Here is a 27171-nt window from a genome sequence, read left to right on the forward strand (position 1 = left end):
ACTTTTCCAAATGGTGCCACGGCAATGGTTCGTTTTAATCACTGTGCCATGAAGACAACTCGTGGCTTCCTGTACAGTGCACTCTTGCAGACATTACATGGCAAAAAAAAAGTGATTTAGACTTATGAAAACTGGATTGCACAGCGTAATAATTCTCTTTCATCAGAAGAGCAGATACGTGTAAAACAAGGATTCTGAAGGAAAAGAAATCCTTGAAATTCTAGTCTCAATGTCTATTATATTTCTGTCACATAATCTGAGCACAGTTTCAACCCGTTTTACTCTAGTTTGCATAATGCAACTCTTGTATTACTTCCTGTTTTTTATTGAATCCCGAGCACATCAGCATTCAAGCGGTGTTTGCGTTTTTTGGCAACCTGATGAACATTCACTCTCTTTGAGCAGTATTTTTCATCTCTACCCACAACCCTAGGAAATAAGTGGTTCTATAGCTCCTGAATGTTTTACTATCTCTCCGGCTTTATGGTGTTTGCAGTGTTGGGCAGGTATTACACAGTCAAATGGGTTTTGGGACCTTTTCGGCTTAAACTGCCGCTTACCAGCTCTGGAAACAAGACTGATAAGCACGGGGTGAAATAAAACAAAGGTTGCACATCACAAAACTAAATGAGGTGAAAGTGGCTATGCTTCATAGAACGGCAGAGTTCTCCGTAGATTCACCACCACAAGCAGTCCCTTTACTTAACCAGTCTATGTGGTTTCAAATGACAACAAAGAAATGGATATTGTCGGTATAATCTGACAAATACTAAAATAGTATATTAAAAAGATATTTAAAAAGTCATCACTGATGATATTTAATATCAATGTTCATTATACGTAACCTGTTTAATATAGTATTAATCATCTTTTCAAGTATTCATGTCTGAGCCTCAGCCTCTCTCTTAAAATAGCACGGCACATTTTCTTTGCCGTTGCCCAATTTGGATCACGCTCGCAGACTTCCTTGACAATTTCATTTTCTTTTTCACGACGCTGTACAGTTGCTTGACATATTGCCGTTACCGTGTCTACAGAGGTAACACTTACAGTAATTATCAAAGCAACCGAACTACTGCTCAGGCCTGCCAGCGGTGATCACTTGAATTAATGACACATGAAAAGCAATATCTGCGCCCTGCAAGTTCAAGGCCTGCAAGGGCACTCTCAGCTCCACACATAATAAACAATCCCACCTCTGCAGTGAGCACTTTGCCTCCCACATTTAAAAATATGACCAGAACAGTAAATCTGCTTAACTATCCTCCCTCAGGTTCATCTGTGTCTGTATGGGTACCTCCATTAACCCAGCTGCATCCCTGTGTTTCGCTGAGTTCTCAATAGGCGACTTTAAAAACACACAGAAGAAAAGTCGGAGTCCAACTGTGTAACAAGAGAGTTTACTGGCTTACAGACGAGCTGTAAAACTAGTACGATGATTTCTCATCTTTCAAATACATGTACATTTCACATAAGATAGCTGATCAAAAAGTTGTGATACTTAGAACTGTAGTGTTTAGAACATGAAAAAAAAATGAATGAACATAAGCCACGTCTCACTCTCTTTGTTTCTCGGTACAGCAGTGCTTAGATCTTTGTGTCACCCATTGACATTCCCGCACTGCACACAGGAAGTGATTTGTTTTATGTCAAGACAGATGGAGGCACTAGAAAAGTGACGCGGCGCAAACAGATTTGAGTTCCGATACTTCTTCGTACTGCTCGACAGAGCCTGTTTTCAGATGAAGGACGCGGCATTCAAATACTGTTACTTTGCATCTGTGCGTGCAGACTAATAACAGAAGCAGAATCAGAACGTCATCAACAACAACAACAAAAGTTATCAAAAGTCTTTTTAAGATTTTACAATTACGTTTCGCAAAATTGGGCAAACTCCCTCTGATAAACATCATGCCATTTCATAATAGAACAAATACTAGTCAGACAAAATGGTCACATTTATTTTCTGAACTGTTATTTCCAAGGACAGAAATTAAATTGACAATATGCCTCAGCTGTCAAGAAATAAACATTGGAATTATAGTAATTTATGCACACACACACCAATTAGTGATAGTAAAGTTGACCTCTGCATTTAACCCATCCTTTTTACACACCAATAATGGATACACACAAACTGGGCAAAGGAGCAGTGTAAGGCTGAACAATTAATCATATTTATATCGAAATCATAATACGGCCCACTGCAATTTTCAAATCACAATATTTGTTAAAGACAAAATATAATTTTAGATTCATCATTGTCTTGATCTATACACTTACTCTACAGACTGAAAATAACATGTTTGTTTCTTACATATCTACACAAATATCAGACAATAACCCTTTTAATATGTTTTTCAAATTTAAAAAAATTAAAAAAGTTCCCTCGGATATCGTGAATCATATCGCAATTCCTGTCAAAATAATCGCAATTAGATATTTATTCAAAATCAATCAGCCCTAGAACAGAGGGGTCCCAGGACCTGAACTGGCGACCCTTAGTTACAAGCCCAATCTTGGCCAATGGAGAAGAACAAAATAGAAAACTTCTGCCGGCCAACAAGTTTTTATTTTCGTTGCAAGGAAAAGGTCAATCTTCACAGGAATGATCCATTCCAGCAAAGTGAGCCCTACACATTTATACCTGTGCAACTCTCCTTTTGCATTCCTCCAATAGACAAAGTCTGCCATTCCAGGCGGAGTTTTCACACCTCTTTGTCTACTGTAGGTATCGGGGAGCCGACTCCCTGCGGATGTTGTAGGAAGGTGTCAGTTCAGGCTAGATACACTATACACAAAGAACCTGGTATTCTGTGTTCGGCAGGTATAGGGTGATGGGCAGTTGTAGATCTGAGACAGAGAAGTTGAATTTACCATTACACCACGCGATGCAGGAAACCAAACTGACTGAAGATACTTTATAACTAATTACCAAACACAAACTGTACATCAGTGTTAGCAAAATGCAAAATAAGGCTGCTGCTCTCAGCATTCAAGTTCATTTGGGTCAGGTTGATAATGACATCCTCCCACAGCCTGGTTCAGGGAGAAGCACCAGCAGTGGGAGATGTCGTGCACAGGTAGAAGATAGAGCGAGCGATACATGCTTCGCTGCTCAGAGCTCGACGTATTAATGACCGCACAGTAATTGTAGCCCTCTCTGCATCACTTTACATGAATAAATCATGATGCGGAGTATTATTCAGCCAAGAATCAGGCCATGTCATCAGTGTGTCATGTAAGTAATAACAATGCATTACTGCTCTTGGAAAAAAAAGGGTGTGTGTGTGTGTGTGTGTGTGAATATGTTATTTTGATGATGGAGGAAAGAATCCTGCAGGAAAAGACCTAAAAGGAGATGAGACACACAACTTCACATGCTCGTAAAGTTGTATAATTACAGCCAAGAAACCTGATGAATAAGGAATGATACCAGCCAAGCAGATGAGTCCCATAAAGTAATGTTATCCATCATTCAAGCTCTAAGCTACAGCATCCATTAATAGTAACATCAGCGCTCTCAGGTATCACACTCATGACTTTCATATTCTAAAAGGTCAAGCTAAATGTTTGTGTTTAAGTATATTATTAATTAGGGTTTTATTACTTTGCGAATCAACATGTTATCATACATTACAAAGGGCAGCAGTGAGCCCATGTGCCTGGATTGTGTCTTTTACACTTTAAAATGAGGCTCATTTTTTTATCCCATTTATACATATAACACTTTAGTAAGATTAATGGGTTATGAGTAACAGAATCTTGACAAATACTGAGACTGTATCAACGTGTAAAAACCTTTTAACAGTTTAACCCTTAGAACACGGAGCATTTAGGCTGCTTTCTTCCATTACTATGTTTAAATGTATATACAGAGGCTATAAGAATATGCAACATACGTCTTATATCCTATTTTTCAGCACAAACTATAGGCAATCTGATGATTTTTTTTTTCCATTTTACTTTCTATTTACTATATAAACACACCTGAGTAAAATGTTTTAAAATCGGACTGAATTTTAAATGTCAAATTTAGATTTACGTCACAGTTCGCTTGGCTCGTTTTTATAACCAAAATGAAATGGAAAACCTGTCTATTTTGTGACTTCTGCACAATTATCACTAATCCCATTTTTAAAAATGTAATTAAATAAATAAGCGATATATAATGAATCATAACTTTCACTCAACAACACATAAGCAAACACGCATTTTGTAAAGGCTGAAGATGCAACCTATAAACATACACCCTATAGGATGTCCATATAAGGAGTTGTGTATTATTCCCACAGCAGTTACCAAGGATGCACCTATGGCACAGATAGGATCAACTTATAATTCATCATGTGTTACTAACCAAATTAGCTATCTAAATAATAAAAAATATATATATTTTACAATGGTATTCCTAATAATAATATTAATTTGCATTGTACACCTCAGTGTTTGATGATCTAAAGTTGTCCATTTCTATTTGTGTTATTTTCATCTGTCTCTTCAAATACAACTCTTTTACCATGGGAACATAAAAAAAACTTCAAGGCCACTTGAGGATACTATGATCTAAAGGTCCAGAATCACAGCAGACGACGTCCTCTGCCATTTCTCCCCTTCTCTTGCGCTCTCTCGATCTCTTTGTACTTCTGAACGGAGCATTCATTATGCAAAGGCAACAAGAAAGTTGCTAATGAAGAGTTTATAACTGATAAAAAACCGCAACATCAGCATTTGCATAAAATTACCATGAGGCCACAGTTGAAAGAGAGGGAAGTTTAATGAAGAAAAAAAAAACAAGGACAAAGGCTCGCTGTCTAATACAGGCCAACACTTAAGATGTATCCTACGTGCTGTATATTAATGCAGTTGCTGTGAATATATTTTTACTTGTTTATGGTCCACACAAATCTATTCAATTAAAATTGTTGTACCTGCTATTTAAGTACAAGAAGTATGGAAATGAAGCCTTTCTTATCTGGATTAAACTCAAATTTCAAACACAAAAAGGAGAATTTGCTTACTAAAAATGTAGATGTGTGCACTCTGCAAAGATGGCGGGCACACAACTCATTGCGCGTTTATGACTAAACCCAACATAAAACGAACAAACAAACCAGAAAAAAAAAATCCTGCCAACATCAATATCTGTCACTGTGATAACACTGGCCCTAAAAGTGACAGTTTCATAACCTGCTGGCTTGACATGATATGGTAATGTAGATCTGAGTGTGCATAAAAACACACACTGAGCTCTTAGAATACCTACATTCAGTGAATGTATAAGGATGAGGCATCTGCAACATTTACTGTTAGCAGCTGTGTCTACTTTACTGTTTTTCTCTCCATTTATTTATATCCATTTTATTGGTTAAATTGCTGTCTTTGATATTGTTGGTGTTATTTTACTATAGTGTGCTTTGATGGATTGACAGTTATACAGTATACCTGACTGGATTAAGAAGACTAAATGCAAAATAGCTTATATATTGTATTTTATTGAATCTTTTTTTTAATCCTTTTAAAAGTGAAATCACACAACAGACGGTATACAGACACATTTTTCTCCAAAGTGACAACGTTGCTTTGTCATCAACGAGCCATGTTTAGGTTAGTCTGTTTGTTTGTGCTTCCACACTTAACTTGCACTTGCCAGTATGACCAGCAGAGGCCGCCAGAGGCTTGAAGTCTGCCATCTCTGATTGTCTTGTTTTATTAATGCAACATCACTGGGTTCCTCCTTGACAACCGACCCAACCATCAACTACAATCATTATGTAAGTAAAGAATTGCATGGATGAATATTTTTTGTGCGTAATTATTATCCTGGTCTGTGATGTGAGATAAAGGCTCCATGTGTTCCTCCAACATTAATAACATGACTTCTGCAGAATAATAACGGAAATAGCTTCTTTCATATTCAAGACCGTTCAATTCTATGGCTCGACAATTGTGTGATTATTAAACTATGATGACAAAAAAAAAAAGAAAAAGATATGTGAAAGATTGCATAGGCCTTTCAAAGCTGATTTACTCATGGTGTATACTGAACGCTTCACTGGAGACTCCAGGCTGTAGTTTGATAATGACATTTTCTCACCTCAGACCTGCAGCTGTAACAATAAAACTGTATTGCTATGGTTGTTGTTTTTTCTACATCGCAACGACATTTTCTGACACCCAAGGATGAAAACCGGTGGTAAAATACTGCAATGAGAAACTGAATGAGGTTACGCTCAATTCGATAGAAACCGAAATCAAATGTATTTCTCTGATATTAACCTATAACCTTTAAGATATTGTTTGAAAACCAGCTACTAGGGATGAACAATTTTGAATAAAAATCTAATTTGCGATTATTTTTGAAAGGAATTGCGATAACGTTTCGATATCTGGCAGTTATTCAACTGTTTAGGAATAAGCTGACAAACGTCAGTCTGTAGAATAAGATGTGTATACGTCAAGACAATAATTCATCTAAAATGATATTTTGACACATTTTGGCTTTAAAGGACTCATATTATACTCTATATTATATTAAAGTCAAACGAAACTTAAGGGACAGGAAATTACATCAGCCACAGAGGCTACAGAGCGCTTACAGCAGTTAGCATTTGGAAAAGTGATAATTTGCAGGCTCTTGATGGCACATTGCCGTCATATATAACATGTATCCACTGGACAGATAAATCCTCTGAGGCTGGAAGTTTGTGTACGACTCTGTGCTGCACTGTGGAGCCAAGAATAGAACTTTTCATGGACTTCGCGGACTTCCCGTTTTCAGATACCTTTGCCCTCACCAGCACTCTCGCATGTTTTACGGACAAAGCCGATTCCAGGAATTTAGCGCATTGCGACAGCCCAGTGAGTGCGGAAGTCAACATTGCAACTTTTATCTCCTGTACTTAGACTGAGGAGGACCACAAAAGCATGAGTGATTCATCTTTTTTCACACTTTGCCGACTGATAGGACCTTCAGAGTCCCAAATATAAGGATTTAAATCATTGCAAAAGTTGATTTTGCATAATATGGGACCTTTAACAAATAATGCGCCTCCTGCGGTTTGTTCTGCCCTACCAGCTCCTTACTTTGTGATCCATGTGTCAGTTTAATCTCAATAAGTAGACCCCTTCACTTTAATATTTCCATTTTGCTGCAGCCTAAAAAAAAACCTCCCCAGTCTACATTCATTATCCCTTAATGACACAGCAAGACAAAAGTTTCTCCATCTCCACACAGAATCTCTGGACCATTAGTCACCTCTGTCACCAAAGCCAACTTCTTTCCAGTTTACTTAGTTTGGCTGGGCAGGAAGAAGAGTTCATATTGTCCCAAACTTCAACAGTTGAACAATCAGAGAGGCCACTGTGCTCCAGGGATACTTTAATGCAGCAGATTTTTTTTTTCGTCTCGGCACAATCCTGTCTCTGAGTTCTGCAGCAGTTACTTCAACCCCGCTGCTTGGTTATTGCTCTGCTACTTTATTAATCATGTTTCCCTTTTAGAAAATTTGCAAAATTATAAGTTAGTTGGATAATGAACGAGTTTCTGAAATTTCCTGGTAGGGAAACCAACCATCTTAACAAGCTGTTATCATGCAGCAGACTATGGTAAAACCACAAGTCTCTCCGTGGATCAACCGAAGAGCACAGCACTTAGAGGTACTCTATGTTCCCCCTACAGAAAACTGCACGAGAAAGTCAGCCTATACCTGCTCCACTTCTCCCCTGACTGACAGCACTCTCCAGAGGTAACACACTGCAAGATACACATGCTGATCTGGTCCGACACCTGACCTTTCCACGCGGTTGTGTCGGTTGTGCTGCATGCTCTGTCTGTAGCTGAAAAAACGCCACACAGGGCCATGCAGGCGGTGACGTCACAGCCTCAAGCGCTGGCAAGGTGAATGCCTGCAACTGCAGAAAGACAGTCGCTCAATCTGAGAGGCTCTCAACTGTGTAACAAGGGCATGCCATCTGAATTTGGCAGTGATGTATGATTAGTATTTCCTATTGCACCCTCAGGTGGAGTAAAGATTTTTGTAAAAAAAAAAAAAATGTTTTCATTACAAATATCTTACACTTGAAAAAAGAGCGTTTTCTTAATATCATGAAACACTTTTAATTAAGGTATCCCTCATACACAAATGAAAATGAGGCTTTTAGTCATCTCAATTAGTAAATGTGCTGTGTGCAGTGGCTGCTGAGTGAGGGGGGGGGGGTCTAACAAAGTGTGTCTGCCAACAGTCTTGGTCGAGGCAGCATAATCTCAGAATAGATGCTGCGGGAGCCCACTACAGAACAAGGGGTGAGAGGATGGTAAGTGCAGAATAGATGCTGCAGCTGTGAAATGAAGAGCTGTCACATTCAGTGAGCACTTTCCAGAGTAAAGGAAACACTCGGTACAGAAGAAATAAATCATGTACGACGCTCATAGTTAAGTGTATGACTGTGTATTTTTCAAAGCAGTGATTCAGTGTTTAGCGATATGTTTTTGTTTATTTGTCACAGTGTCTCTGACACAACATTAAAACCAATTCAATTTAATTTTCTGTACAAAACTCACACTAACAAGATGTGAAAAGTAACTGAACCTACAAAATACATTTGAAATCCTAGTGTTGTTTAATGGTTGAGAATAAACTCTTTTGAAACAGGACACAGATATTTACCAATAAGCAGCAACATTAAAACCACTGATCTATGTATAACTGACAAATAAAAAGCATTCATTATGCAACTACCATCGTGAACACCCTGAAATAGACACTGTGCCATTTAACACAAATGGAAAATGTGGGATGGACTATAAATCCTAACTATCTATAAGGGATGTGAATCTTTGGGTGGCTCACGATTCGATTCATACGATTCTCAATTCAACCGATTCTCAATTCAACAATTGATACAATGCATAGTGTGTTAAGGTAAATTATGGCATCAAAACAATACAGTTTGTATAAGATAATGTGATAATGTGATCACACAAAGGCAAACTTAAGACAAATGTTACAGAAAAATAACCTGCATAAATAAAAGCTTAGACTAGCTGCCTTTTTCTCCCAGAAGTTACAAAATAAACTGTACACAAATAACACAAACTGGTGCTTTTTTGTTCAAAAATCGATTTTTGAAGTTTATGAATCGCGATTCATATGTGAATCGTTTTTTTCCCCCCACCCCTACAATCTATATTTATTTATCCAGACTTTTGACATGCTAGGAAAAGGAAAGAGAAAGGTAATGGATAATTACATCCAGAGAAAGGCACTAATGCAACACTACGGATGCCAACTGCCATTAAACGCCACTACCCAACTAACCAACATGCCAGATTAATGGCCGCTCTGTAATGCAACTTTTAAAAAGCCAGTGAATCCAGAAACAAGATAAACATGTACTTTGCCGACTTCATGCACTAAGCAAAACTTCTTGGGCTCATTTGAGACCCTGAGATAATACGGCCGTACAACAACGTGTCGTACAGCAGCTGTGAAGTCATTCTGGGAGCCAACGTTTTTGCCAATTTTCACTGAGGGCAATTAGAGCTTATGCAGTTACAATGAAGTCACCACAGGGCTCTGGAACATTTGGACCGTGCTCTCACAAACAATGTAATTTCATCTGTGTGAGACGGGGAGCTCTGCAAATGGTTTTGTGCTACTGGTTAATGACAGTTAACAGCACCAGCTGGGTAACAGGAACAAGTTGATTGTGAAAGAGCGACGGGAACATAAAGGACAAACATGTGTCATTTATATGGGGGGGGGGGGTCAAGCAAAGTAAAAGATGAAGTGGATTTTATAGCATCACATTATGCTCAATCCCACACACTGAACATTTACTCACCATTAACATGAGGTAACTGATTTCTGAGGGATTTCTTTTTGACACAGTTATTTGTCTTTTTCATATCATCTCTTTTTGTTTTTTTGCAGAAGCCAGCTGATCTGAATCCAACGAAAAAGATGTGGCTTTGTTATTTTCAGCTTCCCGACTTAACTGCTGCATAACTTTCCAGGCGAAAAAAAAAAAAAAATACTCATTAGTGCTCAATGTAGGGTTAAAGGCAGGAGTCTGGATAAAATGAGAGGTTAAGGTGCATGTGGAATGCATCACAGGGCCCTGGCGGTTTTTGTGGTTTGGGGGGGTCTGAACACACATACTTATGCTACACATACGCATGCACACACTATATTGATTTCCATTCATTTAGACAGCCCAACCACATAACTGTCACCAGTTAACGTCTCATTCTAACTTTAACCTAACCACTATGCACATCTTGATTTAAAACAGTGCCTCAGAAATTAGGTTCTGCCTCATTAGTCCACATGAGGACTACTGGTCCAGGAAAAGGTCAATGTTTATACTAGAAAAGGTGACAAAATTGAACACTTGTCTGTATAGACACTCATGAACACTAATGGACAATGCATCCCCTAACCCTAATCCCTCCTAAATCCTAATTTTAACCTTAAAAACCAAGTCTTAACCTGCAGAACAGAGAGCATTTAGCAGCTTTTTACCATTACTATTTTACGTATATACAGAGGCTATAAGAATGTGCAATATAGAGTGCCTTGTATCCCTTTTTACAACCTATAGGCAATGGGTTTCTCACTCCTGTTTCTGGGGAGCCACTGTCCTGCATGTTTTAGAGCAGGGGTGTCAAACTCATTTTCACAGTGGGCCACATCAGCATAATGGTTGCCCTCAAAGGGCCAGATGTAACTGTAAGACAGAATAAATGTAACTAAATCGTAAACGAAACCTCAGAAAAAGACTTTGAAGGACGGGTGATTTCTTCAGCCACAATAAAGCTAGCTTTCACCGCTGCATGCTTTTTGGTTATGGCTTTTGTGAACACATTCTGCTGCGATCGCAGTTTGGTGTCAAAGATTAGATTGTACTCTTTGACGACCGACACTGCCTCATAACACAAAAGACATAGCGTTTTTTCTCCTTGAAGCACAAACATGTATTCGCCTTCCCATCTTTCTTGAAACTGTTTGTGGATATTTCAATCTCAATTTCATATATATAGATATATATATAGATAGATTTCAGATATAATGTTTCACTGCAATCTATCTGGCGGGATGCCGTGACTTCAGGGTAACGGAAATGTAGTCAACACACACATTAAAGCAGCATAGACCTCGCGGACCACATAAAATTATGTGCCGGGCCACATTTGGCCCCCGGGCCTTGAGTTTGACACATGTGTTTTAGGTGTTTCCCTGCTCCAACACACCTGATTCAAATACATGGGTTGTTATCAGGCTACAGCAGAGCTTACTGACCATTTGAATCAGGTGTGTTTGCGCAGGGAAACATTTAAAACATGCAGGACAGTGGCTCCCCAGGACCAGGAGTGAAAAAACATGCTATAGACACCAACTGTATAAACACTCAATAGCAAAAAGTAGTAAACATTTAAAAAAAAAAATCAGATTGAATTTGTGAAATTTGGAAATATGGCACATTAAAAAGTTGGTTTGGCTCGTTTTGAATGGTCTAATTTGTGACTTTTGCACAATTATCACTTTTAATTAATCATAATTTTGACTCAACAACACATAAGAAGACCTATAAATACCCACCCTAGGATGTCCATATGAAATTTGTGTATTATTCCCACTGCAATTTACCAAAGGTGCAGCAGCATGAAGGTTAACCCTTAAAACGCCCTTTGAAAATGTGTGGACCTACACACCTGAAGCTCATAACTTAATTAATAAGGGCACGCGCGCGCGCACACACACACACACACACACACACACACACACACACACACACACGGGTACCTTTTATTTCTCTGGGCCTCCTTCTTATCCATAATAACGGGAACACAGTTCGTCAGTTCGGTCCAGTCGGCGTGCAGCCCGCAGCTCCAGCCCGTGGAGAAGCGGGAGAAGAGCCACGACTCGTCTTTCCCTGGCCGGTGACACGTGCATTTCTTCTGTCCCGGTTTGCAGTCGCACGGCTGCTCCAGGCGAATATTCCTCACCAGGTGTCTCCCGAACGTGGTGCCGCCGGTCTTCTGGATGTGCAGGAACACGATCACGTCGTCCTCCTTGATGTTGAACTCCACGTGTCTGTCGAGGTCTCGGTCCGTGAAGTTGAATTTGGACGGCAGCCTCGCGGCGGGGCTGTCGTCCTCCAGGTCCTGGTCTCTGTAGAAGTCATCATTGTCCTGGTCCGGACCGGAAAGTAGACTTACCCCCTTTAGTTTCTCCCCATCAGTCTTAAAGTGGCACGAGTTGCTGCCCGCGGGACAAATGTACTGATACCCTATCATAACAAAAAGGACCGCTAGAATAGGAACCAATATGAGCTTACTGGGTCTATCATCCATTATATCGAGATTAATGACTTTATTCCATTACTGTGAATTAGAAGTGGCGTCCGTGCGTCTCCTCCATGCCTCGGATTCGTTAAAGGTGCATTTTATTGATGTTGATCAAATGACAACCATCCACAAAAAATGACAGATGCACCTTTTGGTTTTTTCTAAAAAAGAAAAATTGCACGCCGTCTGCACTGCACTGGAAATCCTGTCCAAAGTCAATAGTCATGGCATTAAAATGTGTGGCTGTCCAACTTCTGGAGCCGGTGCAAAACTGCATCCGCGCCGACGACTCCCATTCTCCAGCGTCAAGTTGAAAACGAGGCAATCCTGTGACTTGTCCCTAAATGGCTGAGTGTTTCATTTGTGACAGAGTAATTTCAGCACAAATATAGCAAGGGCTCGGACTGATGCAGGGATGGATCCTCTACCGCATCCTTGCCAGGCTGAGGCGGTCTGACACACTGTGCTGCTGCTGCTGCTGCTGCTGCTGAAGCTGTGCAGTTTGGAGAGGAGGATGATGCTGATGCTGCTGCTGCATACGAGCCGACAAATAGGCTGTGTGCGTTCTGCTCTCGTCGAGGTAGTGGCTGTGGCTGCAAGAGCATCCACAACATTCCGTCTACATATCCCACATTCTTGTTTTATCGCATGCAGCCACACTGACACTGGACTGAGACAGCATCACATATTTAACACAGACTTATAAATACCAGATCTGCTGCAATTCTTTGAAATGCATTAATCTCTGATGATTATAGAGAGTTTACACAGTGCTTACAGTCCAATAATGACTCATACGTATACAGAGCTGTTAGAAGCTGCAACTATAAACAATGTTTTTAATCATTAGTAAAAATAAATCTATAGCAGTGTCATTTAATGATTTCTCATAATGTGATTACTTAATTAAACAATGCTGCACTTGTTGTGTCTTATGATGACAAGTGGTCAAAGTTTTGTAGAGCTCAACCTGAGCAATTTAAAGAGCATTTCTACTTCACACAGTTTACTAATGGTAGGGGTTTTACAAAGTCAGCAGGAAATTACAGAAATGTGCCACAAGCTGTGTATGTGCAGTGTCAAAGAAGTTATGATTTGCTAAAAGGCAGGAAGTGACCAATTTTGGTTGCCTACAGGAAATTGTAGGAGATTGCTGCCTCTTTGGCAGTAATTTAGTTGATTTCATTATTTTACAATGCCACCAACAAATTCACGTTGTGGAAGTCAAGCCCAATGTCACAAATGACCAAATTTATCTAAAAAGGGACTTACGCACACAATCACAGAAGCATTTATTTTTGAGGAAACCCCGTTTTCAAATGGATGGATATGCAATGTGTGATATGAGCAAAATGTAAAACTACACACTACACCAACCTGCAGGACTTCCCCTTTAATATTCTGGCAACAAACTGGCTGATCAGTAGTAGAGGATTGGTTTTTCTATGGCTGATTTTTGACTGACATGTTTGTTCTTGTTTTCTTGTTTATTCTCCACCTGATAAAATATAACTATTTTTATAATGACAAATGATACACAAAAAAATTGCTTAACAAATTGACATTTACTGAACAACATGTATGGTCTGCCTGTACAACCGGCATGCATTGTGTCTGCACTGTAGTGTACTTTTAAATAAAAATGACATACACTATAACTTAAATAGTTTATATGAAACAATCATAAAATATAACTTTTCCGAATATAATTAGTTTTACAGTATTTGCACAGCAACCAAGCACTTGACCTGTCCTGGAATTTGAACCAGCAGCCATTCAGTTAAAAGCCCAATTCCCTTCCACTTGCCCATAAACAATAAAATAAACTTTTGAATAAACTAGATTTGGTGACTTGCCAGCATTTATCATGTTTCTGAAAACAAAAATGTGCAATGTTTGACAATAGGACAATTGATAAATAACTAATACATACATAAGATTAATAAAAAAATTGTAATAGTAAAATACATAAAGTTATATTATTATTATATTAACCCCCAGGCATGGGTTTAATTTACTGCCCTATTAAGTCTTGCCATGCTTAAAACTACCATTCAACCATTTGAGGATGTTCGCCCTATAAATGCCAGTTTGATTACTAGATGTCGTTGTTTATTTAGAAAGATAAATACAATTAATAAAATGTAGCTTTAATTAATCAATATTTCATGCATCGATTTTTGGCAAATCTTTGACATATTCAAGATTTTTTTTTTTTTAACTACCATTTGTTATGGAAAATAATTTCAATACCAGGCACACAACGTTACTACTTGGAACCCAGATTTGGACCCAGATTTTTAGAAAGCCAGAAATAGGAATTATAACAAATTCACCAACCAACAGAACTCCACTGTCAAATCGCTGCTTATCTTTGTATACTGACATTACCATTACTGTAAATACCTTTACAGCTTTATTAGCGCACATTACTCTAAACTGTGGAAACTCGCCAAACACAACACACGACATGCTCGTGTGGGAAACCGTTAGATGTTTTGGCGTCTGTCTCTTTAGCTGTCTGCCGCTGTGCCCGATCAAATTCCTCAGTTCCCATGGTGTTTTATTTTGATGGAAAACAGTTCAACCTCAAATGTTCATGATAATAAAATAATAAACAATGTGTCAAACAGCTAGACACATTTTTGGTTATTTTTTAATTCGTTTTGACTGAGTTTGTTTACGGCGTGAATAACGGCCAGCGCGAGCCACCCGGATACGCCGGCAACTTAACAGATGACTGGTGTATAGTTAGCTTCCCCAAAAATACCTACCTGCAGCCTTTGCTTTGTATGGAAGCGGTTAGCATCAGTAAGTGAAGGAATATATTATTGGAAACTTTTAAGCCAGTGCTTACGGACTTATAATTACATTCCCCTTTGTAACAAGCGGCGTCCGCGCGTGAAATCACCCCATTGTATTGTTTACATTTTCAGTCACGGCTTAAGTTTAAGTTAGTTAATGATAAGTAACGTTAGGTCTGTATCCGTTCGACGTGTTTCTTCTAACGTAGCTTCACACTAGGGGGTTGTGTCATTTGTGTTTGTGTTTTTTGCCACCATTCGCCATAAGTGTATCTCCTCTCCTATATTTCTATGTTAAATACCATGAATATGTGCACGAGTGTTGTGTGTGCGAGATAACAACTTACGATAACTACGTGGCATTGACTGGCACCCATCACGGACCTGAGGTTTCTCCTTGCTCTAGGTTCATGACACGTCGCAGCGGAGATGATGAGGTCCATCATTGTGCTGTCGCTGTTGTTGCTGAATGTTCATCATGTCGTATCAGCATCTAAAGGAGTTACTGCCAGTCTGCAAGCAAAATGGGACATGACGCCTTTCCTCCTGGAGACAAGGTACTCCTCATCTCTGGACATGAAATTCCTGTCCATGCTTGAACATAGTTATACTAGGTGTTTGAGTCTGACACATTCTTGTAGGAAAATCACAGGTGTAAATAATCAAATTAATGATGACTGAGTTCCATTTAGCTTCTCCAGTTTAAGGGTGCATACTGGCTAACATAATCTAAACAGAGCTATTGTTGATACTAGTAACACCTGTGCTTTTCTAGTTAAAACATGTCTGCTGTAAAAACAAAACAAAAAAATGCTTATTGGATTAAATTATGTTTCCATGATAAGGACATTTATTTGTTGTCTGCAGTTCAGGGTTGCATGAAATAATATTATAATAATGGTGTTTCCCTGCTCCGCAACACACATGATCCAGTATCTCATGCTCTCAAGCTACTTTCTCATGCTCACCAGAAAGTATCTTGTGTGTACCAAAAGCGTTAAGATATGACAAAAATAGGTGTGTAGCTCGAACGTCCTACACACACTACATTTTGACCCACTAGTCACGTGACCTTAAAGCTATTGAGCTTTAATGCTCAAATTTACTGTATGACAATAACATGAGCTTCCTATTGGCTAAAAAATAGTGTAGGACAGTAGAGCTACACTTGCTGTATCAGAAACACCTCTTTTCATCACATTTTAACGCTTTTAAACATTTTTAAAAATGACTTTTTAATGCACACAATCCAGTTAATATAAGCATTAAAGCTCAAAAGCCTCCAGGTGATGTGACCTAGATACTTCAAATCAGTGCAGAAACATAGTACTGGACTGCCTAGTCAGGACATACCTCTTTTTATTCCATTTAAGTTCTTTGTTTATTTGTGATATGCTGTTGTTGAATTATTGCCCAGCCCTGCTTCAGTGATCATATTCTGTGCTTACGTAATTGCAGTTATGAACCAAAACTGAAAACTCCCAGTAATAATCCACTTGACGGGGCAGGAAAACCTACTGTGAATCCATAGAAACTATTTTTGGACTTATAGTGAAAATAAACATATTTCAGCAGCTTTGTTTGTTCGGCACTCTTCCTTGGCTCAGCTGCTTTCTTCACTACAATTTCATGTCATCTGTGTTTTCTCTGAATTTAGAGTCTGTGTGCATTCTCAACATTCTAGACACTAATTAAAATCAAAGAAAATAACTTATACCCAACATTTTAGGTGAGCTTCAGACTTTGTATGAAAGTGAATATATAACCAAAACTTAATGAGCTGGCAGCCTTTTTCAGAAGGTATTTGGATGTCAAGAATTGGTCTCATTTTAATTGGGCTTTTTCCAGTTCGACTAATAGCACTTTCAGAAATGGGTTACTGCAGTTAATATAAATTAATCATGACTAATTCTTTCATTTTTCTCAATTGCAGTGAATTTATTGGGGAAGATGGGAACGAACATTTCTGGCAGTTTGTTGACACGGTGAAAGAGCTCAAAGTTTACAAGCAAGGAGGTCTGTTTGAAACCATGTCCTTTCTTCAGTCATGTATGTTCACCGGTTGTGTATTAAGAGAGGTTTGTTTCTCACCATTACAAATGGCGATGTGTCTTACAGAGTCTGTGCGCTCATACTACAACTTGATCATTAAGAAGGCTGGCCAGTTCCTTACAGATCTTCAACTTAATCTTCTAAAATTTGCTCTGGCCCTGCGGTCTTACTCTCCAGCGGTTCATGCATCCCATCAGGTATGTTGTTTTTGTGTCTGTGGTGACACAGAGGGATGCTTACTAGTAAAGTGAGACAGCAGCAAACTTAAGTGAGTGTGGTGAAATTAATGTTGAAAGAGAATGGATGGAATATGGACCTAGAGTCCTCCTGATAGAAAGCTCTGTAGTCTCACCTGAGGTAAAGGCTAAGTCTGTGGTGGGAGCGACACTTGTCAGTGTTTTTTGGTGACAGACATTACATTAGACATTAGTGCTTTAAATAAATTAAAGCAGCTTGAGAACCAATTCACAGTGCTCTGCAGGCCTTCATTTAAGACTTTCTCAATGCCTTTGCACAGCCTTTAATGACTATTATCACTCTTTAACTTCTGTCTTGAATGCTACATTTCAACAACACTTTCTAATAAAACTACTTGGGTTAGGGTTTCACAATAATATGTCATTAATAAAATGATAAGTGATTCAGTAATTAGCAATTAGCAATTAGGAGTTACCATTGCTGCCCTTTGTATTTCTCTTAGATAATTTCATAATTTCAGCATGCTTATTTTAATATGAAAGCTTTCATAATCCGTCTTGTCCATAAACACTTTACAGTTTAATGTTTTATTAGAAGTCGAATAACTTTCAGTCTGTCATGCAGCCAAAAATAACCAATAGTGTTATTGTATTTAAAACTGTGGTTGTGCAGCTTAGCTTACATATTTACATAAGCTTATTGAGAGTGAGACTAATTGTCACTCCTTACCGTATATTTCCTTACTGTTAGTGGGGTATTTTGCAGTAATTTGGAGTAATACATTAAAGGTACATTCTTAGACACCCAATTTTAACTTAATATGACTTTAAATATTAATTGGTTTGTGCATTTTAAGTGCACTCTGTACTGTAGCCACAATTCTGTAGCCTTTAAATTGCCTGGGTTTCAGCAATGATCAGGCACATTTTTTATTTGATGTTGGTGATTCACATTGATATATTTTACTGAGTGTAAACCCTGAGACTAAAACTGCAGATCTGCTGTAACCTGTGTGACAGAAGACATTTCTCTTCCCCTTAACCTTAACAGATAGCCAGTGATGAGCCTCCGCCTGAGGCTTGCCCTGCCTTTGTCTCCATCCATGGTCAGCATAGCTGCAGCACCAAGGACATCAAGAAGCTCCTGAAGGCAGCTGCAGGCAGGTAACATGGAATGGCACTGTCTTGCTAGATTTGACGTTTTATAATTAAAATTAAATTTTTTGATGTTTTCACTGACTTAAAATGATTAGTCTGATTGATTTCAGAATGCTCTTGATACAAATCTCTCAATTGTCTTTCAAAATGTTTGCAGGCCAAAATCATATTTATACAAGAATGATCACACATATCCAGGAGTCAATAAAACAGATGTGCCAGTTGTGATTCTGTATGCTGAGATTGGGACCAAGAAGTTTGTCTCGTTTCATAAAGTGCTCTCTGAGAAAGCTCAGCAGGGTGCACTTATTTACGTGCTGCGGCATTTTGTTGCGGTAAGTAGCAATGGCTTTCCTTCCACTTAAAGTGATTATCCACTTATTACACTGATATGTACAGTTTTCTTTAGACTGTGTTCTGACAGCAACAAAGCTATAATCAGAGTCAGAGAGTTTAGTTGTTTACCCTTATTTTATTGCCAAAATGTTCCCTTCATTTGCAAGAGTAGCTGCACTAAGGTGTACACTATCGTCACATAGATTCCCATTTCCTTGTGTAGGTCACAATGTGAGCACAACACAAGTTGGTCAGTCTTTGTTTGGCAAGTCACCATGCTAGTCAAATTAAAGTTTTCCAATTTTACAGTAATTTGATTTCCATAAGGGCACATTTGTAGAATTTGTCAGGCTCTTTTCACCCATCTCACCCATTCTGCTTCAAATGTCAATATCTGGGGGTGTGGATGAAGCAGCTGAACCCAATGATTGTCTGTATTTACAGAACGCAGAAATCGTCTTTTCTAGGATGAGATTTCAGAGTGGATGAGTTGTAGTGATTAATGACTGTTGCACAACACATGTAAACAACACCATGTTCATTTAATTAATCACTCTGCTTCTTCACTGCTGCAGGATCCTAAACCTCAAAAGATGCTTTTATCTGGCTATAGTGTTGAGTTGGCTATCAAAAGCACAGAATACAAAGCTGTTGATGACACCAAAGTAAAAGGTCAGTTGTTGACCCATCAAACATGCTGGACCTCACTGTGTAGAAAGGAAATTTAGCACAAATGTTTTGCTTTATAGATCCAAAGACGGGTGTAAATACAGAGGATGATGATAGTGATGTACAAGGATTCTTTTTTGGAACGTTAAAGTAAGTAGCCTTTGTTTGACCTCTTATATTTTTCTCTATGGCATCTTTGCATCACATTCCTTTGCGAGACTTGATTAATAAATCATATTTGTAATTCATTCTTTTACTTTTACCTCTTGAGAAAATCTCACCCTGAACTGCGTGAGCAACTTGGAGAGCTTCACAAACATCTTCTGGAGAGCACCAATGATATGGCTCCTCTTAAAGTGTGGGAAATGCAAGGTATCAGTCTTGTACTTCAGATGTTAAGCGATTGTAGGTCATTCATCTGTAGTCATGTAGGACTTTTTTTTTTTAATTCCTATAAATACATGCTATTGTTTGAACTGAGCCAGTGTGGTAAAGCTTTTCTGCATACATTTATGTTGTTAAAACACAATCTCCATTTGTGTATGTGCAGCATATGAGTTGATGAGTTTGTTTGTGATCTCCACAGATCTAAGTTTCCAAGCAGCTGCCAAAATAATGTCCGTGCCAAAGTTTGATGCCTTAAAGCTCATGCGAGACCTTAGTCAGAACTTTCCAAGCAAAGCCAGGTAAGTGAGTGCATCATATTTTCTCTCTCCCTCTAGCTGAACAGCTGTAGATGTGGTGGCAATTAAAAATCTTAATCCATTTTTGCAATCCCCACTCTATCTAAAGATATATATATATATATATATATATATATATATATATATATATATATATATATATATATATATATATATATATATGCATCTACAATGAATGCTGTTATTTAATTGCATCTGAAATCTACGTTTTGAAAAAAATAAACCATGTGTTTGAGCTGTTACTTTTTGCCATGATACACATTACTTCCCCAGCATATATAGTGTATTTGTTGCACAGAGATCTAATCAGCTTTTGTGATGCTTGCTTATTTTGGCTCAGGCAGCTTGTAATAACGCCAAAAAGTGCTGAGTAAGTGTTGGGTGTTTACAGGGAATTGACTGTGAATGTACCATCTTGAAGCCCACAGGTTTTTGGAGATTAAAACTGGCATTTTACTGCTGGCTGGGGATATGGTAAAAGCTGATGGTGACTGGACATATTTTACTGTTCCCACAGATCACTGACAAGAGTGGCTGTAAAGGAGGAAATGAGAAAAGAAATTGAGGCGAACCAAAAGGTGCGATATCATAAGCAGCATTCCCTCATGATAGTGTGGAAGGTTGTCTTTGATAACATCTTTAGCTGTTGCTCAAGTTTTATTTTATTAAATTGTATGTTTCTAAAATGTGTCCGAATGCCACATTTTTGCTCTTGTTTTTTGCTAGCTCCATACAGCTTGTAGTCTCTCTGTAAATATGCTCTTGTTGAAAGGTCAAACATTAAAGTTAGAATCACAAATGAAAGGGTTTTTGACATTCAAATAAATCTTTGAGCTTGTTCTTTCAGCATCTTAGTGAGACAGTTGGTGTTCACCCGGGAGATGGAGAGCTCTTCATCAATGGACTGCACATTGATCTGGACGTTCACAACCCTTTTAGGTAAGAACACAGCAGGAGGTGTCAGTGGTCTGCCGTGCTCTCCCCTGAAAGCGTCAGACCTTCATCAGCTCAGTAATCCTGTTATACCAAGATCAGAGGTGGTGCTTTTCAAAGCACACTGCCACACATATCTGTATAAAAATGTATCTTGCCTTTTACAGCATTTTAGACACCCTCAGAGGAGAGGCCAGGGTCTTGGAGGGTCTTCATAACTTAGGCATAAAAGGAGAACATCAGGGCAAGCTGTTGAGGTTACCTGTGAACATTGTGGATGACAAGTATGCCTTAGATATCAGACATCCATCTATCATGGTGAGTCTCGTTCAGATTAATTATTCATCTGGCCTAGATCAACACTGCAAGTTTTTTGTGTGTGTGCATGTGTGTGTATATTTGCACCAGGGTCTGAATTAGTGGATTAGGCTTTTGCAACAGTCTCATGCCTGCCAGAAATCTCAGTTATTAACTTGGAAGAAAGCCAAGAAAAGCTATCAAATTAAAAAAAATCTAGTTTTTCCCTTTGGTCCCTCTGGCCATTTAAATATTCTAGGTACAATAAAAAAATGACAGAGAAATGAATATTTTAAGCCTTGTTTTTAATTCGACTGAACATGTTTCATGTGTAATATGTAGAGTATAAGTATGTGAGAGATCGAGAGAGATTATGACAAATGTGTATGGTGTTTATGGAGCCTACTATTTCACTTTCATTATGAACTATAATTCTCAGTTCCTTAGTTTCATTGATTTATTTACTTTTATATTAATTATTTATTTTACCACTTCTAATGGCTACAATCTTATTTCATTGTAGAGCTTGTGATTAGTACGATAAGATTATATTTTTCTTCTATCTTCTTTTTTCTCTTTTTTAATTTCTAGTGGATAAATGACATAGAGAATGACCCAATGTACGGCAGCTGGCCAACAGGTGTACAGGAGCTCCTCAGAGCCACATTTCCTGGTGTCATCCGACAGATCCGACGCAATTTCTTCAACTTGGTGAGTTGTCAGGAGAAGAAAAAAGTCCTATTCAAATCTTTGGATGTGTCTGGCTCTTGTGTCCAAACCAATTGAATCATTTTGTAAACATGAACACATTCTGATGTACATACTACCTTTGGTATATTTAAGATTTGGCTTTGATTATCATATTAGTCTCTGACAGTGTGCACTTTTCTCTCTTCTGTCTGATTATACCTCTGTTGCTAGGTGCTTTTCCTAGATCCAATACAAGAACAAACTGTCGAGCTGGTAAAACTAGCAGAGCTTTTCTACAAGCACAAGATCCCCCTGAGGTTGGTGCTGTTATTTCTCACTCTTCTACAGCTGTTTATGTGATCCTCTCTTGGTATGTATTATCGTTTCCATCTAGTGATTCTCATTTCACCTGCAAATTGAAATCTTGTTTTTGCCCCTTTTGTCACAGAATTGGATTTGTGTTTGTCATCAACACCAAGGATGAGACTGATGGCTTCTCAGATGCAGGGATTGGGTTGTACCGATTAGTGAATTACATTGCAGACGAGTATGATTTATCCCAGGCTCTGATGTCCATGATCTCAGTAAGTATGTCTCATTTACAAATCACTTGTTGAAGAATAACTAAAATCCTTTAATCATATGGAGAGTCAGGATCGAATATTGTTCTGTGTTGCCCTTTCACTGTGAGTCAAATGATAAAAACAGTCAACATGCCCAATTGCTTTTTGTGAATTATCTGACCGTGACCTGCTTAATTCACATGAGTTCAGTTGGACAACGCAGTTGGATATATCAATTTGAAACTGATCCGACTGATTCCAACTGATCTAAATGTGTTATAGTCTGGCTGGATCAGTATGCATGTGTACAAACATCAAGAAGCACATTGTGCTCTGTCAAACCACGCTGGTAAATGTTAACTTTCAATTTGACTTGCCACTATCTTGCAGCTGTACAGCAAACTAGATGTTGGGGAGTTGCTGACTGTTGATGCACTCACAAGTTTCCTGAAGAGAAAATTCCCAAATGCCAATGCTAAAAGGATTCTAGGTGCAGAGTCAGAGTATGATTACACAAGGAAGGTAAAGAAATGAAATGGTTTTCTCCTTTATCTTTTTTTCCATTGGAATTAAGTCATTACTTAATCATTGATTAAATGGGTGCAACAGTCCATTGATTGAGTCCATGTTTTATTTGTTTCAGGATGGTGCTCTCTTCTACAAAAAGAGTGGCCTGGGTGCTTTACCACTGGCTTTATTTAATGGAGTCCCTCTGAGCCCAAATGAGATGGACCCAGACGAGCTTGAGACCATCATCCTGCAGCGCATAATGGACGCCACCACCACGTTCCAGAGAGCTGTCTATATGGTATGAGTCAACAGTAAAGAAACACTCCTCATATTGATCACCCTAACAGAATTTAAGAACAATATTTAGATAAATACACATGCAATGAGTGGAAGTAAAGAAACTCTATACCAGTTGTAGTCCTCACTCATGCATAGTAGTTTTCCACACTAGCTTTGAGTTAGTTTTTGGTGTATTAGCAAGTGGTCTGTGATAGTGTTGTTTGACAGATTAAGAAATGCGTGTTAAGTAATAATAATAAATAATACATGGCTCGCCACTATAAAGTATTAAATGTAGAATTAGATTAAATTTTAATGGTTTATTGCAGCAGTCAAGTATAGAATTTAGGCTAAGCCAGCACTGTGGAGTGGTAATGTGGTAAATAATTCAAAGTATTTGATCAATAGCCATCTTGCTTTTTGCTAGATTTGCTAGAAAGCAGGACAGTTTGCAGCTTAAAATGTCCTCCCCAGCTCTCCACATCATTGTGATTGTACATTTACACTTGCATGTTAACTATTCAGATGTAAGACATACACAAGATCCAATCCATTCTCATGCATTGATGCTCTCAGTGGGATATTTCTCATGTGTTTTGTCCTTTGCCCATAGGGTCAGTTAACTGAGGGCTCAGATGTGGTGGACTATCTAATGGAGCAGGCCAATGTTGTCCCCAGGATGAACCCACTGATTTTAAACACTGACAGAAAGTACCTCGACTTCACTGCTACACCAGGTGACCTTTGCAACTCATCCTACACCATACAGCAACAATTCACTGTATATCTCTCAGATGTTTACTTTCCTGTCTTGCTTTGCAGTTGTCGATGATTGGGAGGACACAGATGTGTTTTCATTCTTGGATTCCAGAGACAAGACGGCTATAGTGGCAAAGAGAATGAAGTACTTTACAAATAAGGGTAAGCCATTACATGTGATATTATGCCTCACTTTCCTAATAAACAATATGTCAGATCAATGCAAAACATGTCATTTACAGTTGCATTTGCTTTGCAACAGCACACACAATGTATTGAAGCATTTGCATATTGTGGTTTAAAGTGGAACAGCTATTGCACATTTGCTTGTTGAAATGAATGAAAAATTAATTCTCCATGCCTTTACTGGTCCATAAAAGTGGGATTTTGACCTTTGTTAGAGTGGACAGGCTGTGTCTCCAACACAATATTTGCTGGGCCTGTTTATTGGCTTTCAGCCAGCAGTCTAAATGGCCATAAGTGCTGCATTTCACAGCTCAGAGAATGTAGGTGTCTCATTGAGACTGAGATGGCTGATTGCCATTATGTCACTATGGACAAGCTAACCTTCTGACAGCCTGCAATTCTGACTAAGGGGAATATAACTATGATTAGTGACACAATTCTCCTCTAATGCACTCAGACCTCTTATAGATGTCGTATTCTTCTGTGGTTCTCATACAACAATATTACGTTCACTCATGACTGTACCTCATTTTCTAATTCTAATTGTCAAAGTGTAGCCCAAATTATAAATCTTTTAAATAATTGGGCCCTCCCTCCAAATTCACATAACCATTAATGTTGACTTTGAGAGCTTCAACATTTGTCCTCTGCTCTTGTTTTTATTATAGAGTTGTAATCCAGCATCTTATGCAAATTACTAATCAGCCAATCACGGGGGCAGTAACTTAGTGCATAAAAGCATGCAGACAGTCAAGAACTTGGTTTTTGTCCAAACTCACACCATAATATGGACGGAGGTTGATTTAAGTGACTTTAATGGTGGAATAATTGCTGGGATCAGATGGGTGGTTCAGTCATTAGCATCACTTTTGCACAAATGTTATTTAAATGGGAGAGTTCAAAGAAGAATGGTTGGTGTTGTTTGAGTAGAACAGGAGCCTTGGACAGCTCCAATAATTTTTTACAACTGAGCTAATGCAGAAGAGCATCTCTGAACACGCTACAACTCAATGCCAAACTATGAGAGGGTTAGCTTCAAGAGCAGACCATATTGCTATCCACCCCTGTCAGCTGAAACAACAGGAACATGATGCTACAGAGCACTAACTCATCAAACCCTGGACAGCAGAAGATTGCAGAACCATCCACTGATCTAAAAAGGTCTTGATTTGTGCTGCAGCAAACCAGTAGATGACACAGTCTGAATTTGGTGTAAACAACATGAGCTGTGGATTTATTATAAATGTATCTTCTCTCCACACTTGGCGTAAACACCGCAGCTTACCTTTTGTATTTTTTGCAGTGCATCCCTCTAGGATCACAGTCTACCCATCTTAATGCCTTCCTCCTGTAAATGTCACAAAACACACATCAGCTCAAGCTGGTTCCACCTCGTTCATGTTACTTCAGTGGCCTCCAGGCACTAGATCTCAGTTTGATAGAGCATCTTTAGAATGCGGTGGAATCGATCCATTCACAGCATGACTGTGCAGGACGTCAATATGGAGCACAAAATCAAAGGAATATTTTCAGCACCTCTATCTGCTGCACTGGGGACGTAGGGTTTGTACGAAGTATTAGAAAGTTATAAAGTGGCCACTGGATGCCTTTCTGTTGCAGTTAAAGCCAGGAAAGTTGGAGCCTTTCTTGAACAGAATCTTGACAACAGCTTAATTGAATGTAGTGTAATAAGTGTGACACTTACTGTATTTTAATGTGTAGAGTTTGCTCTTCTATCTTAGACGAGGATGGGATGAGTCCTGTGACCATGTGGATAGTTGGGGATTTTGAGAGTACCTCAGGAAGAAAGCTTTTGCTCAACGCTCTGAACCATATGGTGAGTACCATCATATTTTCTCTCCATTGTCTTCTCATGACGCTGTGTGGTTTTGACAATACATCACAAGCCTCATGGATTAAGTAAATACAATATAAATACAAATACAGTGCATTCAAGCAGAAAAACAGAACACTTTACATTATAATTACTCAGTAATTAGTCCTTCAGTCTGTCCTTTATTTTTTCTGCAATTATCACAAAATTCATCAATACATGCACTAATACATTGAATTTTTTCCTTTATTTCAACATGTTGCATTCGTTGTAAAACAGCAAGCATTTGCTGTTTGTCATTGAAGTAATATTATTTTCTGGTAGAATAAGTAAAATAGGAAAAACACTCTCTTCCTCAGTGACACCTGCAGTTTCTGAAAATATGAGAATGTGTGATATTTGTGTGAATTATAGCACCGCTGTTCGTGTGTGTGTGTGTGTGTGAGCAGAAAGCCAGCCGTGGAGTGCGCGTTGGAGTGATAGATAACCCCAGTGGAAAGCCGAGCAGAGATAACACGGTGCTGTACCGGGCTATCTGGGCCTCTTTCGTCACCCAGAAGACTAAGGCGACACTAGAGTTTGTGCAAAAACTCCTGAAAGAAGAAAGTAGCCAGCTCCTCCAGAAGGGGACCAAGATGAAGGACTTACTGATGCAGGTAAAGGAGAGATTAAGAAATGCACGTTTGCTTTGTGCCACTTCAGAGATGATTAGACTTCAAACATTTTAATTTGCATTCTTTTTATATTTTAGTAATACACTGGAACATCTTACATCTGTGTTATTGCAATAAGCTAAAAGTTCTTTAGCACTGTACGTTCTGTTTTTTGGCACATCTTAGTCACATATT

At 38.7% G+C, this 27171-nt stretch overlaps 2 protein-coding genes across 2 annotated transcripts in view; one reads left to right on the forward strand and one right to left on the reverse strand.

Moving 5' to 3' along the window:
- Positions 1-12358, reverse strand: part of hs6st3b (heparan sulfate 6-O-sulfotransferase 3b) — a gene marked incomplete at both ends in the record, with an annotated part of 63593 nt that extends 51235 nt beyond the window's left edge. The window contains one exon of the mRNA XM_083908643.1: positions 11808-12358. Within this exon, the coding sequence (XP_083764769.1) occupies positions 11808-12358 (551 nt within the window). The remainder of the gene's footprint in view (positions 1-11807) is intronic.
- Positions 12359-15588: 3230 nt separating this feature from the next.
- The window catches only part of uggt2 (UDP-glucose glycoprotein glucosyltransferase 2), a gene marked incomplete at its 5' end in the record, with an annotated part of 33841 nt that continues 22258 nt past the window's right edge, over positions 15589-27171 (forward strand). The window contains 21 exons of the mRNA XM_083908818.1: positions 15589-15713; positions 17090-17172; positions 17275-17405; positions 18457-18569; positions 18721-18898; positions 19475-19571; positions 19649-19718; positions 19840-19940; positions 20155-20254; positions 20790-20850; positions 21120-21211; positions 21373-21523; positions 22094-22213; positions 22424-22509; positions 22641-22776; positions 23146-23277; positions 23399-23563; positions 24158-24281; positions 24367-24465; positions 26232-26326; positions 26773-26979. Of these exons, the coding sequence (XP_083764944.1) occupies positions 15589-15713; positions 17090-17172; positions 17275-17405; positions 18457-18569; positions 18721-18898; positions 19475-19571; positions 19649-19718; positions 19840-19940; positions 20155-20254; positions 20790-20850; positions 21120-21211; positions 21373-21523; positions 22094-22213; positions 22424-22509; positions 22641-22776; positions 23146-23277; positions 23399-23563; positions 24158-24281; positions 24367-24465; positions 26232-26326; positions 26773-26979 (2466 nt within the window). The remainder of the gene's footprint in view (positions 15714-17089; positions 17173-17274; positions 17406-18456; positions 18570-18720; positions 18899-19474; positions 19572-19648; positions 19719-19839; positions 19941-20154; positions 20255-20789; positions 20851-21119; positions 21212-21372; positions 21524-22093; positions 22214-22423; positions 22510-22640; positions 22777-23145; positions 23278-23398; positions 23564-24157; positions 24282-24366; positions 24466-26231; positions 26327-26772; positions 26980-27171) is intronic.

This window comes from Microchirus variegatus (assembly GCF_963457635.1).
Source record: "Microchirus variegatus genome assembly, chromosome: 22".
Lineage (NCBI taxonomy): Eukaryota > Metazoa > Chordata > Actinopteri > Pleuronectiformes > Soleidae > Microchirus > Microchirus variegatus.